Source organism: Triticum dicoccoides, chromosome 2B (genome assembly GCF_002162155.2).
Source record: "Triticum dicoccoides isolate Atlit2015 ecotype Zavitan chromosome 2B, WEW_v2.0, whole genome shotgun sequence".
Classification (NCBI taxonomy): Eukaryota; Viridiplantae; Streptophyta; class Magnoliopsida; order Poales; family Poaceae; genus Triticum; species Triticum dicoccoides.
Genome location: NC_041383.1, coordinates 166314405 through 166327332, shown reverse-complemented (window position 1 = coordinate 166327332; position 12928 = coordinate 166314405). Strand labels below are relative to the sequence as shown.

At 41.0% G+C, this 12928-nt stretch overlaps 1 protein-coding gene across 1 annotated transcript; it reads right to left on the bottom strand.

The window, feature by feature from the left end:
- Window positions 1-5585: 5585 nt before the first annotated feature.
- Window positions 5586-11952, bottom strand: LOC119362812 (leucine--tRNA ligase, cytoplasmic-like). The gene is made up of 3 exons (XM_037628072.1): window positions 11818-11952; window positions 7474-10799; window positions 5586-6000 (listed from the first exon to the last, which is right to left on the bottom strand). Exon 2 carries the CDS (start codon window positions 10793-10795, stop codon window positions 7508-7510), a length of 3288 nt encoding a protein of 1095 aa, XP_037483969.1. The 5' UTR covers window positions 10796-10799; window positions 11818-11952; the 3' UTR covers window positions 5586-6000; window positions 7474-7507.
- Window positions 11953-12928: the final 976 nt, after the last annotated feature.

Below are 12928 nucleotides of genomic sequence, written 5' to 3'. Positions count from 1 at the left end.
AACCATCGATCGATACTTTGAACCGGTGTGCCCGACGGGAGATAAATCACTCGGATAGGCATGGTTGGCCCCCCCTAATCTCAGTGAGTATACACGTAAAAAAGAATTAAAAAAGCCCATAATAAAAGCCTACTAACGTCAGATTAGCAAAGAAGCCCCGACTTAACTCCTGGAGCAGCTTTCGCTCGTGCATGATTAGGTCTACGTGTGTTTAGATTAGGCGCCGTTGCCGCCGTCGCGTGCCCATCTGCATCTGATCTCTCCGCTCCGCCGCTGATGATCTGATTCGTCTAGCAAGTCAGCGACACAACCTACTTATAGCTTCAGCCTTCAGATAACGAACTAGAAGGTTAACACTATACTTATCTCTTAATTTTTATCTCGTATCAGTGTTGAAATTATACATCAGATTTTTTTTTTTGTGATTTGAGATGCTATCAAGAATTAATATCTTGTATGTTGAAATTATACATAAGATTTTTTGCTTTGTCTTCTGATTTGAGATGCTATAAAAAATCATATCTTGTATGTGTCCTACAAATTATCGTGATGCAAATTATCTTGTATGAGTTCCTATTTGTGATATAAAAATTTCCTATGTCGATTGTATACAATAAAGCTAATTTCTGAAATTGAAATTCCTCAACTATGAATAGAAAAAGTGTTGCCAAACACCATTAAGATTAATTCTTTTTAAGTTGGTTACTTATAAACCTAAAATTCGTCAACTATGAAGAGAAAAAACAATGCCAAACACCATTAAAATTAATTCGTCTTATAAGCCGGTTTCTTCGAATTCTCGACATATTGAAATTGTTAATGAGACTCATGTGCAAGTTCTCAGCATTGTTCTTTATAATTATCCTTTGCATCGGATTTTTTTTTCGTCTACTTGGCTTGGCCCCCCCTATACCCAAATCCTGGCTCCGCCCCTGTTTTGATGTATTGTTGTTTACAAGAAAGAGTTGATGTTTATAAAATGTGGTGTGTTTATGATGTGATGTTGTTTATAAGTACGTATTGATGTTATTATGTGTTTGCTTATATATTATGATTGTATCTTGTTGTTTATGATTATGTGTCGCTCAAATTGATGTTACGCAAACATGAGTATTTTTACCCACGGGTACTCATTTACCCTGTCGCATGACAGGTATGAGAAAAATTTGTACCTACTAGCAGGTATGAGTATGAGTGATGGGTAAGATTAAATGGGACGTGTAAGGGTACGGGGTGGCTCCACCCACACCCAAATCCTATGGGTGCCATCCCTAAGTCCAACGTGGGTGTTGTTCGAACTCCTACAACCCCCCACCCCCCCTTGTCTCCACTATTTGGGAAAAAGTGTGTCCGGATCGCTGAGCGAACCAATACAGGCTCGTGTTGGATGGCTTCCGTGGTCCGGACGTATGCGGGCGATTTGAGGGTCGATTATGGAGATGCCCTTACGTGGGTCTAATTTGGTTTTATATACGTGTTCGATTCCACCCATACCTTCCAACGCAAATCCCCTCTTAATAGTATGGTTTTCCTATGACTCGAGAGAAAATAAATCATTTGAACGCCGTCTTTGACCTTTTTTTGTTTTTTCTTCCGGTTTTGGTTTCTTTTCCTTTTTTCTATTTTATCTATGATTTTCCCCATCTCTCGTTTTTCCTTTATCTTTATTCTTCTGTTTTTTCTTTTCTATATTTTATCCTTTTTATTTTATTTTTTTCCACAATCTTTCAAATTTGTAAACATGTTTTCCGAAATCGTGAACAATTTTATAAATCATGAACATTTTTTAAACTCATGAATTTTTTTTGAACTCGTGAATATTTTTTGAAATCATGAACAATTATCAGAGTCACGAACATTGTTTTACACATTCGTGAACATTTTTTGGATTGATGAATTTTTTTCACAAATCTAAAACATATTTGAAAAAAGTGAACATATTTTTGAAAACGTGAATTTTATTTGAATCGGCTAACATTTTTGGAATTAACGAACATTTTTTCGAAATTAGGGGAACAATTTATGCAATTCATGAACCTTTTTCTTATTTTAACGAACATTTATTTTGAAATGGATAGACATTTTTCCAATACATGATTTTTTTATCAGCAAACTTTTTTGAATCAATGAACATTTTTGTAATTTATGAACTTTTTTGAATTTTTTGATCATTTTACAAGTTCATGAACAAGTTTTGAATTTTCAAACATTGTTTCAAGTTTGTAACTTTTTCCAATACATGTACATTTTTTCAAAATCATGAACAATTTTTCATTTCCCAAACTTTTTCTCAAATGTGCGATTTTATAAAAATATGCGAACATTTTTTGTGAAATCATGAACATTTATTGAATCAGCGGACATTTTTTGATTCCTTGGATTTTTTTTTTCAAATACACATTTTTAAAACTTTTAGCAATTTCTAATCCCAATTTTTCCAGAATAGGAAAGAATACAGACAAAAAAGGTGAAAACCCTCAAAATTAAAAAATAGAGGGCCCCGCAAATGGGCCAGCCCAAATGGGCGCGCTGGGGGAGTGAGGGGTGCGTGTTGCGGCTCCTCCCAGCGCACACCGCACCTAATATGAGCTCCCGTTTAGGACCTACCCATCTCGTTGTTGGAAATGTTTGGTCTGGTTTTTCCTTTATGTCCTTTTTTCTATTTTCTCTATCGGTTTTATAGGATTTCTTACCGTTTTCTCTATTTTACTTTTTAAAAATACACGTTGACATTTCTTAATACACAACGACCTTTTTATGAAAAACAAGGATGATTTTTTAAACACACAGTGAACATTTTTATAAATGTACTCCTACTACTAAAGGGATAAATGCTTCTTCCCCTCTGTAATCGAATTACCCTCGAAGTTGGCAAGAATTATCCACCAATACCACCCATACGTGGCAAAAAGGATTCATTTTGTTCCTTCAAGTCGTTGGTGGTTGCGTTAGGTTCATGTATATAGGTATCTCCTCACACATGACAAGTGCACAAGCACGCGTCTGGCTGGAGACTTACTCTTCCACCTCGGAGACCCGAGTTTGATCCCACCTTCTCCCCTTTCTTCTACCTTTTCTCCCTGATTTCAGGTTAGCGTAAGATAGAGCTGCCTCGTCCAATTGCCATCTTAGTAGATGGGCTGGACAATGTTCCAATTTGGGCTCATCTACTTTATTTTTAACCTTTCTCTTTTTTAGCAGATTCAAGTAGTTTTCAAAATATTCATATCTTTCAAATCCTAACCCTAAATTTAGAATGTTATATATGGAAAACGCTCAGAAAAATGTGTAAATTCCAAATATGATATTATCTTGCATTTAATCATTTCTAAAATTACGTTTATGTTGCATCCTTCATTAATACTTTTCTTTATATGAAAACGTCTATTCATTATGCATGTCCTTATTGATTGATTGTTTTCGGTGGAGATATCTAATATGTGTGCAACCAAATTAAGTCTTAGTTTGGATTACTGTTGCAAACACATATATCAATAACACAAAAATAATGCTCGTATGCACTTGCTGATTTGTTGGGTATCACCGATGAGGAACGCAACAAAGACATGAATTGATAGCGGCAACTAGGTAGATATTTGTGTTGTCTAATAAACTGGACACAACTTCAGTATACTTACAAAATCATCCCACCTTTATGGTTGTGCACAACAACACTTATCATGTTACTTATCGTATGACATCATGAAAGATTTTAAGTGATTTGTTGGTGTCGTTGAGGGTGTGTACGAGGGATGATTTTTTTTCCCGTTACAACACACAGACATGTTTGCTAGTATATATATTGACATTTTTAAAGATACAAGATGAATATTATTTTTATTATATGGTTAATATTTTTTTAATACAAGATGAGTATTTTTTAACACATGCTAACTAAATACACGTTGAACATTTCTACAGAATAGTAAAAAATGCTTCCTAAATGTATATATTTAAGCGTTTGTCAAAATATACTCCCTCCATTCCTAAATATAAGTCTTTTTTAAGATTTCACTATAGAGACTACATTCAGATGTATATAGACGCATTTTAGAGTATATGTTCACTCATTTTGCTCCGTATGTAGTCTATAGTGAAATCTATTAAAAGACTTATATTTAAAAACAGAGGGAGTATATAAAAAGAGGGAAACAAGAAGTCAAAAGGGTAAAAATAAGGGCTATGATTTTATTAAGAAAACAAAACCGGGATGCGGTTTTTGGCTCTGGGAGCATACGCTCCCTAATAAACAGTAAAATCAAAATAAATAGTAAATAAAATTTAAAAATTCTGTTTTTTAGATGTTCATATTAGTGTAGCAAGTGTACTTGACAATTTCCATGCCATATGGGATAGCAGTGCTTCGGTGATGAAAAAAACAAAATTAAATGTACCATTTCCTGTTCAACTTTTTTTTTGCACAGGTCAGAATAGGTAAGTTTTTCCCTGAAAATTTGCATGTACCATTTGGGTGTGACAATGCACACATCTAAATTTTTTTTCAATTTTGTTGACATTTGTACAATCCATTTTCGGCACGCAGGAGCATGTGCTCCCTAGAGCCAAAATGGATTTCCAAACAAAACCACACATATGTGACTTTGTAGCGGCATGACCCAAAAACTGACACTAACTACGGGACATAAAAAAACAATAGTGAGGCAGCTAAGCACTTATGGTAAGCATTCCAAATAATTTAAAGAAAAAAAAAACGATAGTGAGGCAGCTAAGCACTTCATCATAATGGAAGCCATGAGCACCTAGAAAGGCCTTGACTCAAGATGTGGGCCATGGAATGCAACCTTTTTTAAGAATTTTCTACCTAACAAGAAAATACAACAAAAGAAATTAGCACAAAACAATGAAACCCTAACAAGAAGGAAAATAATGCATAAGGTGGGAAAAAAAGGCATACATCAAGAACTTCACCAAAATCTTCACCATCTATGCCAATTTCACTTGGGCGATAAACGAAAAATGGGGACCAAAATAGACAGACAACCATTCAGATGGCGTAACTGATTCACGACGAAACTACAACATGAGTGTAGAACAACTGATACTACAGCCTCCTCGAGTGTATCAACATCTGCCAGCCCCAATGATAAAAGAAATGTGCATTCCAGAATATAAACACAAAGTTACATCGTGCATTGTTTGAAAAAACAAAATTAAAAGTTCTCCCAAGAAGAGCAAGGATGCAGGCCTTTTTGCTGTCTACTGAGTGAGCGAAGGATGCACGACCTTGACATGATTAAACTAAGTGAAACTGGCCAATGAACTGAATAAAATGAGCAAGATGTAGAAATAAGGGGCACTAATTTAACCGAGATACTGAGGACCATAGAATTGCACAAAAGACTGTCTTTTTAAATAAATCAGAACTAAGGAATTATAACTTACAAAAGAAGAAATGACGGAATTACACTGAAAAATGAAGCAAAAATGACTGAGACAAAGGACTGAAAGATTTATTACAAAAATGACAGACCAAACATGAAAGAAAAATAATGGACTTGACAAGACTTGCAGTTTAGGTAGGTCATAGACAATGATAGGTGAAGGTTTGAAAACTGCAACAGAGGTAAACTATCCAGAATGATACACTGAAAAGTGATGCATACACAAGTACTGAAGAACAAAAGACTAAATAACTGATCTCAAAATTGAAAGTGAAGACTGCGGAATGAATACATAAGATACTTAAATTGCTGAACAAAATGATAATATTCACGACAATTTAACTATGTCATAACACAATGCAAAAATGTACTCTATTACAGCTAAACTGATGCCTCAACAGTACTCCATTTTTCATGACTCATGATTGCAATCAGCAATTCAGGCGTTTAGTTTGATCACCAACGGAGAGGGAAGTCCCAAAATAGGTGAGTTTCACCTGAACTTTGGTCATTCCTTGTGCAGAAGAACCGGTGCTGGAGCATGGAACTGGTCTGCTGATTTTCGAAGTTGCAGCTCCCCGTCTATCAACAGGCAATCCTGATGCAAGTGATTCGACAATGTAAATGGGCATCCGTACAACAAACAAGAAAACTGGAAAAATATTACTCCGATCCAGATAAGCTGTACTAGAGCTGCGACAATTAATTTGGATCGGAGGGAGTATTAAACTCAATTAGAATGTTAAATAGAAGTAAGATTCTGCTGACATGTTAGAAATCTGCACTGGTAACTTCAAATGCAAACAAGCTTATAATAGCTTAGACATTTTGGCTCTCGCTATACAGGCTTAGAGTAGGCTGAGACAAAATATCACGGAAATCACTAATCAGTGTACACACATGTTCAGCGATTGAGCCTAACTAAGCCTACCTGCAAAATTCACTATCCCCCATGCTAGCAGAACACACGTACACTGAAACTTGACACTGAACAAACAAATTTGCAGACAAACACCATCGCTTCTGACAAAAGAACACATAGCCGCCACAGCGCCCTTCGACTGAATCGTTGAGCAATAACTCATTTTCCATCACTGATAAAAGGCTCTCTCATGTAAAAACAAAGACAAATCACACGCAGGACACATGAACTGGACCAAAATTGCATAAAATGAAGTCTCTAGAATCCTTGCACGGGGAAGTGAGGGTATCAACCATCTAGTGCAAGGAGTAGATCGAATGGATGGAATCGAGGGAACGCCTCCTTGCAAGTCAGGGGGGAAGTGCAAGGGTGGTGGTGGATGCAATTGTGGCACTCCGGCACGACGACCCACAGGCAGCGCCGTACGCATATACAGGGAAAGGGAGGCGTGGAGGGATAAACGGACCAACGGCGACTGCTGCTTCCGCTAACTCTCTCAGGGCACACACGACGGGGTATCCCATACTGGCTTCTCCGCCATGCCCCTTGCCTCCATCTTCTGCCCCCCTCCCTCTCTCTCTCTCTCACTCTCCTGATGACTATGACAGACAACAATGGCTCGCAGCAGACAACCCCCAAAAAAGGGTCATGACCCGCAAGACCATGTTCCAGAAACCCACAACGAAACCCGGTAACCTGACAAACACAGCCACAACGCGCTGAGATTCACGCTCCAAATCCAACGGCCACAGATTTTATCTGAACACGAAATAAAAAACAATCAACTGAAAATTAGCAAAAATGTAATACTAGAATACAACGACATAAGCAACTATCACAGGTTTAGAACTGAGCAAAAAAAAGAAAGAAGGAAATGGTATCACAAGGCAACAGCTGTAAAAAAATCAAAGGTCAATCTGCTGCACTAATCCATTCTGGAAGACTAAAACAATGGCACCACATGTAACAATACCAACATGCTTGACCTGACACCACTATGATTGCTAAAAACTATGTCCTCATATACAAAAACTACAACAGAATCTAAAGGTGCAGAATGAAACGTGTCAGTTGTGGTCTCTGCATCAAGCAATAGATGGCAGAAAACCACTAATGCAGTGAAAAGAAGACAAAAATAAGTTTGAGTACCTCAACAAAGTTCTGTGAGAAGATTAATCTGAGCTTAATTCTGGGCTTCAAACTCCTGCTTGCTCATGAATATTGCAACTGGCTCACCAGGGGAAGGCGGATTCTTGTCCAACACAGAAGCATGCTTTCCAGCTTTGGCACGTGCAGCTCCATCAAATACCGGCAGGACCTCAACATGCTCAAGACCCAACTGCCTTCTGATCAGCTCCAGGTTCTCTTCGAGCACATTCATTTCACCAAAAGGAAGCTTCAAATTTAGAGCCTGGGGACCAACGTTCCGTGCTTCATCTTTCTTGAACCTGATGAAAGGCATGCAGAGCTTCTGGACTTGTTTGAAGTTTGTTTCACGATCGATGAAGCAGTTCCTCAATGCTTCGTTAATCTCCTCGTCAGGGGCAAAGGAGCGTGCTTGGCTATCAAAATTTGACTGAAGCACCCTTAAACATTGCTCTTTCCATCCATCATAGTGCTCGTTGACGAATATCAGACCAACAGTGAGCTTGTTTTCTGCTGAGGGAGGAGGTGCAGCTCCCTTCTTGGGTTTCTTGGAACCAGACTCTTGCTTCTGAAGCAACTTCCTCATTAAAACAATGGAGTCCTGTAAATATTTGTTCGCACTTCTTAGTGTAGGATCCGGGGTGCCTGCAACTGGCCAGCCAGCTTTTATTGCAAAACCTTCCTTCTTCAGGATCTTTTGCCACACATGCTCAGCATAGTGGGGACAGATCGGGGTGATAAGCCTGGTCTGGACTTCCATAAACCGCCCCAACAACTCACGGTTCATGCCCGCCGCTCCACAAGAGAGTCTGTACTCATCTCTAGCCAATTGCAGGTCATAGAAACCAGACTTCAGGGCATCTCTGAACATGAAGGCGCTGTAGCTCTTCTCAGTTTCTTTTACAGCAATGTTGATCTCATTAGCAAACACATGGTCAGCATATGTAGAAGGAGGACCGCCTCTCAGAGAAGATTCAGCAGCTATAACTTCTTCCATCCAAGCGATTTCCTTTGTAAGCCTCAAAATAGCAGCATTTGCAGTTTCAAAAACAAAGTTTGCATCGTCCATACCATCGCCAGCATCAGCAAGGGCAAACCTAGTGGCATCTGAAGAGAAATCCTCAATAGCCTCCCGAAGAGTTAGGAAGTTCCCTGTGGACTTGGACATCTTCTCAGAGTTAAGCATAAGATGCCCATTGCAACGAAAACCACGAGGCCAATGATGCTCTGGAAGAAGTGCTGTATGATTGTAGATGCTGAATGTCAGATGGTTCTGGATAAGGTCCTTGCCAGATACCCGAATATCAAAGGGGTACCAATACTTAAACTCTTGCTTCATTTTGCTCAAGAGGGCAGGAGAGATGTTGCTATTGGGTGCCGGACCATCAGAGAACACATATTCCCATACTTCATCTGTCATTTCTTCAGGCTTGATAGAAGATATTCCTTGTCCATACATGTTACCATTTTGTAGATGATGGGCAATGGTGTAATAAGCCATGTACAGGGTTGAATCTGAGAGAGATTCTACCAGGAACTGCTCATCCCATGGAATGCGAGTACCTAGGCCAAAAGAGCGTGAACATGCCCACTGGTTCAGCCAGCCCAACGTGTGTTCAAATCCATTACGGGTTTCAGCTGAGAATGTATTCATATTTTCCAAACATTTGACTGCCCTCTGCTTCCATTCAGCTTCTCCATAAGTTATATACCACTGATCTGTAAGAGCAACGACGCACTCATCACCGGACCTTGACATAACTTTCTTCTCAGGCTCACTATACAACACAGCAGAGCCTTCTCCAAGAAGCTTGTTCTTTATCAGTGGCTTCGCTTCTTGAACCTTTCTACCATTAAACTCCCCTGCAATCATCACTCCGTCTGTAAATCCTTTAAGGTATGTCATCCTTTTTGCTTCAGCAAGCTTCTCCTTGTCATTCTGGCTCTTAATCTTAAGATCAAGGCACACCTTCTCAGCTGACTTATCCCCAAACTCAGGTATGTTGATTATTGGTATGATATTAAATGGAAGAACCCACTCATCTTGGACCCCATACTTCTGTCTCAAAGCAGGCTTTGTGATTAAATCTTGCAGTGCCATGTAATCATCTGGCGAATCACTTGGCACACTAGTCACAATGCCAGTACCTTTATCTGTCAAGATAGTGAGCATGGGAAGTGCATATATGATATCATTGAATGAAAGAGGAGACTTCAATGGCAACCCAATCAAATCATTGCCAGTAAGCTCAGCTAAGCAGGTAGGCTTTTCCGGGACCCTGGATAGATGCTGATACGCAAGATTAAGCGCTGACCTTGCTGTCACGATGAAGACATCAGTTTCATTGATCTCAAAAGCCCCATAATTTCCATCAGGCAAGACCCAACAGTTTGTTTGCCCATACATTGTCTCAGGTCTTAATGTAGCAGCTGCCAGATAAACATTCTTTCCTTCCAAGGCCTTCAACTTGGGAGGAAAAGGTGGGATCACCATCATTTTAATCAACACATATTCTTGTGGCTGCACACCTTCACCTGATGCCCTATCATGATCAGCACAAGGTTGGCCATCCAATGGAGAGTAGATCGTGTACCTCATATCCTTAACAACTTTGCCCATTTTCTTCAGCTTTCTCATCTGCCAGCGAACAAAAGCATCATAGAAAGGATTCATATCAGTGGTTATGAATGAGCGCCTCCAATCACAACCCAGACCAAAAGCCTTAAGATCTTCCTTTGCCAGCGGAGGGAAGTAGGTTAACCAGTGAGACGGATCCTGAAATTTGGCAATTTCTTCATTCGACAGACCAAAGCCCCTCATGATCTCCCACTGGAACTTCTGCATGCCAGTCTTTGCAGCAGCCTTAGATTTCTTACTCTTAAATTTATCCGGGGCAACAGCAGCAGCCTGGTCAGCCTGGCTATCATCTGCCACTTCAGCACTTGAATCATCCTCTGCAGCAGGAAACACTGGAGGATTTCCATACTGTTGAATCTCCCTAGCAAGCTTATCAGCTGAGGCCTTGATGGGCATCCCAGTACAATGAAAACCAAACGGCAAAAGGACATTTGAGCCGCGGAGTCTGTGGTATGCAGCACCGAACTCAAGCTTGGACAATGAGAAGGCGTGACCCAAATGTAGCAATCCATTCATGTAAGGGTATGGAAAATTGCCAAAGAATTTTTCACCAGGGCCAGGAAGTCCATTGCCAGGTTCAGCCTCAAAAACCTTGCTCTCCTCCCAACATGTTTGAGCTTCTGATTGGATCTTGAGCAAAAGGTCTCTACGTGCATGACTCTTGGCTCCATCAGTATTTGATGACATTTTCCTGCGATCAACAGAAAAAAAAATGTGTCAAAAGGGCAAACATCTGGATTTAATCTAACTCAATTCAGGAATATATGCATATATCTTAGATACATTGATGATGCATTTTTTTGAATGAATTGTAGTAGTGCAATATCCTTGAATATCTCGCTTCAAACATTCCTGACAAACTCATGGATATGAAAGCCATGCAATGAAGCTAATTATGTAACAGAATCATAATAAATCATAAGCAAACATCATCAAGACATCAAACAAAATTAGCCTTCTACTACAAGCTAATTATAGAGGTCAAGTAAGCTGGTGTTTTGTTGCATAGTTGTCTAACAATGTAATGTTTCTTCTGACACCAATGCTTGTGTGGGTTGGTATATTTGATGCAACAAACGGCACAAGAAAAGGAAGATATATGCTAATGAAGATGGCTGGAGGGAACTGCAAGGAAAATAACCTTTCCTATTAAGTATCTTGAGCTCAAACTGATTCACGTGGATGAAAGTTAACATATGATACACTGACAGGTTTGTGGGTTAGTTTAATTAACTTGCTTCTGTGCATTTGGTACAGTCCTTTGTCATCTTGGACAATTCTTGCTAACTGAATTCACTTTCCGCAGATAACATTTCTGGAGACAATATGTAAAGACCGAAACATGTTCCACGGATCGTAAGCCTACAAATTGAGCAAAGTCCTGACCAGCTAGAAACCGAAAGTCCCTCAAAATTTTCCCTGTGGTACTAGAAAGATAGCATTCATGACCTTGCTTTTGTGTAAAAAAATTGTAGGCCAGGTTATGAAGCTGGATTGCAGGAGTTGCAGGCCCGGGAACAGAAGCTATGCATCACTTGGGCCAACTACGACCCCACGAGCTAGAAGAAAGCCGGCAGATTACAAAACATAAGAATCAGCATCGATCTGCCTGCCCCAGAGCTACGAATCTGTAGCCGCGGCGGCGCCGTTCTACTGTCGTAGTAGCAATCAATCGCGCGGGTGGACGGGGGACGCGATAGGATGAGTACCTGAGGACGGCGCGCGAGGCAGGGAGCCGCACCAGCCTCAGGGCGGGGAGCGAACCGGGAGCCAGCAGAAAGCGACGGCGACGGCGACGGGGGAGGCTGCGGATGGAGGGGGCTAGGGTTTATCCTGGCACACGGTCACGTGGGCCTTGATTGGCGACTTGGCTGGAACGGGCCGCCCAAGGAACTTGATTCTTTTTTCCTTTTTTCTTTTATTTTTTGCATCGACGAACTTGATTTCACGACGTTGGTTTTTTTTTTTTTAGAAATTCTTCATTCAAATTACGAATCAGTACAAAGTTGACTCTTACAAGCACACTGAAACGCGAACACAAAGGACCATGAACACCTAAAGTACCCTAAGACAATCATAACACAAAAAGATCTCCGGAGCCCTGTGTCATCATCCCTGAATCTTGAGAGAAGACCCCTGCAGCAGAAGGATCTGCAACCAGTCGCAAACAGGTCATCATCTTTGACCACGGTACAATTGCCGTCACGCTACTTCCTCCTTTCTTGACACCATCGCTGAGAGGGCATGGACATCAATCCAACACACCTACAACAGCCGTCGCCATCTTTGGCTTTGAGTACCGCGATAAGTGTCCCTTCCGAAAGGAAGATAACTCAAGTCATCCGACCGGTCCAGCACCGCGGCCGGGCCATCCGCCCGGACAAAGCAGGATCTCCCACCAGCATCAGCGCAGAGGAAGGAGAAGAACAACAGTAGCAAATCATACCAATAAGGAAGAAGAAAGGTCTTCGTCTCCCTGCATCCATCGCCCATCTGAAGATCCAAACGGCCAGTGCCAATGGACCTCCAACCACCATAGCCCGCGACCTCGACGAGATCCGGGGATCCCCAACACCGCTGGCTCCTAGACGAAGGCAAAAAAGCCTCGCCTGACCGCGAACGGAGCCCGGAGAAACTTATTCCGACACAACACCACCGCAACGGCCTCGGCAGCGTCTCCCTCAACCCTAACACTACCGCACACCCACCTAGAGAACAGACCCGGGGTTCCCCCTCCCTCCCGCCGCCGGAGCGGCCGACGGAGAGAGAGGGAACCGGCGGCGTCACCGGCGGCGCGCAAGGGATCCTGGTCGCCTCCTC

Excerpts from the sequence above, each read along its gene's own strand:
- LOC119362812 (XM_037628072.1), bottom strand. The coding sequence starts at position 10,795 with ATGTCATCAAATACTGATGGAGCCAAGAGTCATGCACGTAGAGACCTT.